The 7,135-nt window shown below is 40.0% G+C and overlaps 1 protein-coding gene across 3 annotated transcripts in view; it reads right to left on the bottom strand.

The window, feature by feature from the left end:
• Mctp2 (multiple C2 and transmembrane domain containing 2) overlaps positions 1 to 7,135 on the bottom strand; it is a 225,234-nt gene that overhangs the window by 8,988 nt on the left and 209,111 nt on the right. For all 3 annotated transcript variants that reach the window (XM_028776708.1, XM_028776709.1, XM_028776710.1), the window contains one exon: positions 1,896 to 2,005. In XM_028776708.1, coding sequence (XP_028632541.1) covers positions 1,896 to 2,005 — 110 coding nt within the window. The remainder of the gene's footprint in view (positions 1 to 1,895; positions 2,006 to 7,135) is intronic.

Here is a 7,135-nt window from a genome sequence, read left to right as displayed (position 1 = left end):
TATCTATCTATCTATCTATCTATCTATCTATCTATCTATCTATCTATCTATAAGAGGCTCTCCCCAGAAGCTAATGGAAAGAGATGCACAGTTAAACACTCAGTGGATCTCAGGGAGTATTATGGAAGAGTTGGAGGAAGGATTGAGGAACCCAAAGAGGTCAGAGACTCCATAGGAAAACCAACAGAGTCAACTAACCTGGATTCCTTGGGGCTCTCTGAGACTGAACAACCAACCAAAGAGCATATATGGGCTGGACCTACCCCACTACACACACATATGTACCAGATGTGCAGCTTGGTCTTCATGCAGGTCCCCCTATGACTGAAGCAAGGGCTGTCCCTGACTCTGTTGCCTGACTGTGGATCCTTTTCCTCAACCTGGGCTGCCTTGTCTGGCCTCAGTGGGAGAGGATGTGTCTAGTCCTGCAGTAACTTGATGTACCATGGTAGGTTGGTACCCAGAGGATCCTCCTTCCTTATCAGACAAGAAGAGGAGGGAGTTTGTGACAAGGACTATTGGGGGGATGGGGTGGGGGGAGTGGACTGGGTGGAGAAGGGTACTGCAATCAGGATGCAAAGTGAATAAAGTAATTAATGGAAAAATAAGCAAGCAAACAAATAAACAAATATTACATCTCATAGAGAATGACCAGTTTACCCTTCCCAACTCCTTGCTGTTGTGTACTCTTATGAATTATCTCATTTCTCCAATAACTCCACTCATTTCCAAATGTCAACTTTGGCTTTATCATCAGGGTTTCCTCCATTCCCACAATCTTCATAGATTTTCTTGATGGTTCCAGAAATAGTTGTAGCCTTTATCTTCTTTTTTTTTTATGGTTTGGTTTTTCGAGACAGGGTTTCTCTGTGTAGCCCTGGCTGTCCTGGAACTCACTCTGTAGACCAGGCTAGCCTCGAACTCTCAAACTCAGAAATCCACCTGCCTCTGCCTCCCAAGTGCTGGGATTAAAGGTGTGTGCCACCACTGCCGGGCTGTAGATTTTATCTTAATTTTCATGTTCTTTGCTGTTGCTTACAGGTGAATGCATCTCACAGTCTCTGATCTTAGGGACTTTCCTGAATCTCTTGGTGTGTAAGATCCCATGAAATGATGAAGACCTGAGATTCAGTAACAGTTGTAAGACAAAGGCTTCTTGCTTCTCCAACAATGAGGTTAGTCTGCTCCTAGTATACTTTTTGTCATCCAAAACAGGCATACAGGGTCCCATAAAGGCTTCTATTTTGTCCAGCACCTTGCTTAGATGTGAAATCTAACATGACATGTGTGTAAAGTTGATCACCTTTCTTGTTGCCTTTTTAAGAAGTGGCTAAACTTTATGCAAGCATGCCAAGTCCCCAGCTAACAATAGCTTCCTCTTCTTCATCTACTACTTTGGGAGTCATAGATATAGATCCCTCATCCCACTGCTTCTGGATTTAACTATGAGGTTAGCTCATTTATTTTCCTGTAGTTGAGATGGAGTGTCAGAAGCAGTGAGCCAGTGGCCAGACTCACTTTTACTGTATATAAAGGGCAAGATGCAGGTGTTTGCCCACCATTTGAACCACAGCGTTTCCTGAGAGTTACTAGTCCACAGCCATATATTATTCAAATGGATTTACGACCAGGAAAGCCTAAAGGGAAATGGCAAGCCTGATCACAGTTTCATTTGATTGTGATTCTGCACAGGGCTTATAAATATCCATGTTGAGACCTCATGAAACTGGCCTTTGCAGAAAGGTCCTGGAAGTTTTCATTCCCCAAATGTTTTCCTTAATCTCATGTTTAATTGGTAACAGGGGTGTATTTAAAGTTTATGGTTGTACTTTCAAAATGGGTAATTTGTTCTTACCTGGAACTGCCTACTAGCAAAAGGACTGTGTCAGACTTACCCCAGAGTAGAATGATATACCGTAGAGGAATGAAATACAAAATGACGGTGGTTATGGCGAGAATCAAACAGGCCAGCAGCGAAAGGAAGGGGACTGTCCAGTTAAACATGCTGTGGACAAAACACACTAGTGTCAGTAAAGTCATCATAGCACAAAATTATATATATTATATATATTTATATAATTATATATATTATATATATAATTATATATATTATATATATATATGTATCGATCTCTAAAAAGTAAAAATTGAAGATAAAATTATGCTGTTGACTGTATATTTGACAGGATACCTGAGAAATATTAATAAGGAGACAATCAGAAGACCCAGTTAGCACAACTTGTCAGAAAATCAGTAACATTGCCTTCCTCAAACAAATAGTCCTCAGCAAAACAGTTTAGGCACTGCACTGTTGATTAAGAATGGCCATGCTGCCATAACAGGTTGGCGCCTTACATCTCTTGAAAACTAAGCATCAGGTAAGTTATTTCAAAGTCTATGTTTCTCTCTGTGTGAACATATAGTGGCTAGAAAATGTGAAAAAAAAGTAGAGATTATGCAGAAATCTGCATTTTTGCACTTTTAGGTGCAAATGGGGCCCTAGAATCTGGGCTATAGATGGGGACACAGAGGAAGCACCACTGCACAGTCCTGGAAATCTGCCTGCATCCTGAGCTCTCAGCTGTGCCTAAACTGTCTCCTACCAGAAGCTTCACCTTCATGTATAAATGATTTGTTGATGCACTGACTCGTACTAGGAACACATAGAAACTTTTTATTTATTTATTTATTTTCTAGTGTCTCTGTTTAGAAGGGATGAGGAAAAACAGTGGATCACTTCAGAGGAAGCAAAATATGCTGGCCCTCGGGCATTATTACACCCATGTGTTTGGACTGCAGCACTCTTAATAATTCTGCCATTTAGGTAGTAGCCACATTTACAGACAGACAAACTGAGGCTGATTGTGTAGACCATCAATATTCAGCATTGGAGATGAGACCAGTATGCTGTGCATTCTGCTTGCTGTACGAACATGCAGACTTGAGTTCAGATCTGCAATACATTAGAAGAGGAAGAAGAAGAGGAAGAAGAAGAAGAAGAAGAAGAAGAAGAAGAAGAAGAAGAAGAAGAAGAGAAGAAGAGAAGAAGAGGAAGAGGAAGAAGAGGAGGAGGAGAAAAAACAGGCATGGCTATGTGACCTGTAATCCCACTGGGAAATGATTAGAAACTGGTTCCCAGGATCTCATTGGATGACCAGCCCACACAATGCATGCACCCATACTAGTACACACACCCACAATACACTAAGCAAACATGCACTGTGTACCATATTCACACACCATAAAGAGATAACCATTACTCCACCAACACTAACAAACTTCATGAGATGGTAAGCTCACCCTCACTTTCAGACTATTATCAATATTATTAAAAATCCTTATCCATTGAGAGGTATGGTATTTATTATGCTCAATTTTAAGTTCCTTCATATTAAACAAATTTGTGTAGCTTTTGGAGAATATAAAGGGCAATTTTACTGGAATTTAAGAGAAAAACATATAGGTCAGAAAGAAATCCAGGCATCTGCCAGAAGAGAGAGGGGAAAAAATTCACTCCTTCCAAATTGAGCATGGATTTGAAATAGTGTTAGTTCAGTAGAAATCTTCATATATCAGTTGTAATCTTTATCCCTTATCAAGAAACTTCACCTTGCAACAGAATGAGACCAATACAGAAAACCATAGTCAATCAAAATTCAGAGTTCTGAAGCTCAGTCCCAGTGAATCCATCTAGAATACACTTATACGCTTAAGCTCAGGAAGAGAGAACAGAAGGAGTTTAAGAGCCAGAGAAACTGGGAGTTTGCCATTGACACAGTGTTTTCTAGTAATGTCAGAAGCTTCATCTACAAAGTCTCACCGTCATGGCTACCTAAACATGAGAAGAAGAAGGAAAACAACAACACACATGCTAACATGGATGAGGGAACACCCACAAGGCCTGAGCCTTCATGAAGAACTATAGGTAATTAAGGAACACTGAAGATAGGATAAATGGTCTTCCCTAGAAAAGAACCCCACATCTGATATAGGGGTAATATCCAAAATATATAAAGAACCCAAGAAGCTAACCACCAAAAAAACAAACAACCCAATCAAAAAACAGGGTATAGAACTAAACCAAGAATTTACAACAGAGGAATCTTGAATAGCTGAGAAACACCAAAAGAAATGTTCAAAGTCCTTACTGATCAGAGAACTGCAAATCAAAACAACTTTGATATTCCATCTTACACCAATCAGAATGGCTAAGATCAAAACCTCATGTGACAACACATGTTGGCCAAGATGCGGAGAAAGAGGAACATTTCTCCATTGCTGGTGGGATTGAAAACTGGTACAACCACTCTGGAAATCAATCTGGAAGTTTCTCAGAAAATTGGAAATAGTTCTACCTGAAGATTCATCAATACCACTCTTGGGAATATACCCAAAAGATTCGCCACCATGCCACAGGAGGGTCACGTGTTCCATTATGTTCACAGAAGCCTTATTTGTGATAGCCAGAAGCTGGAAACAACTCAGATGTCCCATGACAGAAGAATGGATACAGAAAATGTGGTTCATTTACATAATGCAATACTACTCAGCTATTAAGAATGAAGAGATCCTAAGTTTGCAGGCAAGTGGGTGGAACTAGAAAATATCATCCTCAGTGAAGTAACTCAGATCTAAAAGGACATGCATGGTATATACTCATTAATAAATGGATATTAGCCAAAACCAAAGAAGTACAGAATATCCAAAATACAGTACATTGAACTCAAAAAGGTCAACAGGCTGAAGAGCCCAAGTGATTATGCCTCAGTCCCAATTGGGAGGGAGAAGAAAGCAACCACAAGACAGGAGGGAGGGAGGGAAGGAAAGCCTTGGGAAGGAAAGGGGATGGGGCGGGGAAGAGGGATTGTGTGGGGGAAAAGGACTGAAGCCCTGAGGACCAGCAGAAAGAATGGAAACAGGCAACCTCGGGAGGTACGAGGTTAGGAGGACTCTCAAGAATGTACGAGAGACCTGGGAGGTGAGAGACTCTCAGGACTCAAAGGGAGAGACCCTAGATGAAATGCCCTACAGTGTGTAGAAGGAACTTGTAGAGCCCACCTCCAGCAGAAAGACAGAGCTTCAAGTGAGGGATGGGGTTGCTATCCTACTTTCAAAACTCTGACCCATAATTGTTTCTGTCTGAAAGAACTGCAGGGATGGAAATGGAGAAGAGCCTGAGGAAAGAAGGTCCAGTGACAGGCCCAAAGTGGGATCCAGCTCAAGGGGAGGGCCCAAGACATGACACTATTACTGAGGCTAAGGAGAGCTCACAAAAAGAGACCTATCATGACTGCCCTCTGAAAGATCCTACAAGCAGCTGAAACAGTCAGATGCAGATATTTGCACCCAACCAATGGACAGAAGCTGCTGACCCCTATGGTTGAATTAGGGTAAAGATGGAAGAAGCTGAGGAGGAGGGCAACCCTGTAGGAAGACCAGCAGTCTCAATTAACCCGGACCCCTGAGATCTCTCAGATACTGAATCATCAACCAGGCAGCAAACATCAGCTGATATGAGTCCCCGAACACATATACAGTGGATAATTGCCAAATCTGGGTTCAGCTAGAGAAGATGCACCTAACCCTCAAGAGACTGAAGGCCCCAGGCAGTTTAGAAGTCAGATAGAGTGGGTAGTAGGTGGTATGGACATCCTTGTGGAAACAGGGGGTGGGGAGGAGGTATGGCATGTGGAACAGTCGGAGAGTGGATTGGGAGGGCAATAAAATCTGGAGTACAAATAATTAATAATAATAATAATAAACAAAATAAAATAAAAAGAAAAGAAAAAAATACATCAACTGGTTATCCAATACCAAATGTTCAACCCTGAAGACATAGGCACATAAGTAACATTGCATGAGTTGAGTAGGTTGAATTTAGAAATATACGTATATTGAATCAGTACAATTAATGAAAAAGGAGCCCATGAATTCAAAAGAGAGGAAGGAATGGGTATATGGAAGGTTTTGGAAGGAGGAAATGGAAGGGAAAATGGTGTAGCTAAAATCTCAAAAACAATGTACTTAAAGAATGAAAAAGCACTCTGAAAAGCAGAAGTGGGACACTGAGCTGAGGGACAAGCTCTAAAGTCAAATTTTGGTAGGTTTTAACATGTGTGTTGACTATCTTATGCTCAACATCACCTTTTTTCCTCGCCTGGAGTCAGTTTATAAGCATGTATAAACAAGAACAATGAGTTATAAGCCAACTGGCTTGGGCTTTAGTCCAACTCTAATATTTGATAATTGGAGGAACTGATCTAATAAATCTGAATAATAATTTCCTCTCAGTGAAATAGTATTATTAATAGTGTGTATATTATAGATAACTCTAGAATTAAATGAGAATAAACAACAACTTATATTTTAGTAGCTAGTTATTTGATGTCTTAAATTTTAGCCTACTTATAATTATTAAATAAAAATATACATTTTCATTACCAAATTTGTCCTTGTTTTGCTTGACAATTTGCACATTTGGTAAGGCATCTTGCTTTTATTTGATTTTCACAACACAATTCAGCTTTATACTGCCCTGAAACTCAATGTATAGTTCAAGCTGGCATCTAACTCATGACTGTCTTCCTGCCTTATGCTTGCCACTGTGGTCTCTGTTCCACATGTGACGCTGTACAGAGTAGAAAGGAATCAAAGAGCGGTCCTTACCCATGAACACAAAGACTACGTGAATGGCTACCAAAAGCATGGCTCACAGCCCTTACATTTTAGAAAATCATCTGTCTATTAGTAAAACAGAAATCTTTCAATAAAATGCCTAACCTAAGAAACAAAAAGCAAGAAACAAAAAAAAAAAACCAAAAAATTTGAATTCTATATAGACCTACAATATCAAATATATTTAGAACACAATAACACTACACAATACTCACACATAACAGTCTCCCAAGCATGGAGATGCAAAGCTAGTAAAACCATTAAAATATAGACATCAGTGTATACATACTGAATTACAGCGTGTAGAGACGCTGTAGGACTAAATGACTATACTGCAGTGAATGTCTGGAAGGATATACGACAAACAGTTCATGGTTGATACATCTGATAGAGTTTAGACAAGAGGCATGGGGTAAAATAGGAGATTTTCACTGGGCATGTTTGATTCTTATAACAGATA

The sequence above is a fragment of the Grammomys surdaster genome, unplaced genomic scaffold, assembly GCF_004785775.1.
Source record: "Grammomys surdaster isolate TR1022 unplaced genomic scaffold, NIH_TR_1.0 271, whole genome shotgun sequence".
NCBI classification, from domain to species: Eukaryota; Metazoa; Chordata; class Mammalia; order Rodentia; family Muridae; genus Grammomys; species Grammomys surdaster.
The sequence above is the reverse complement of the archived record's forward strand: the minus strand, read 5'-3'. Positions and strand labels throughout refer to the sequence as shown.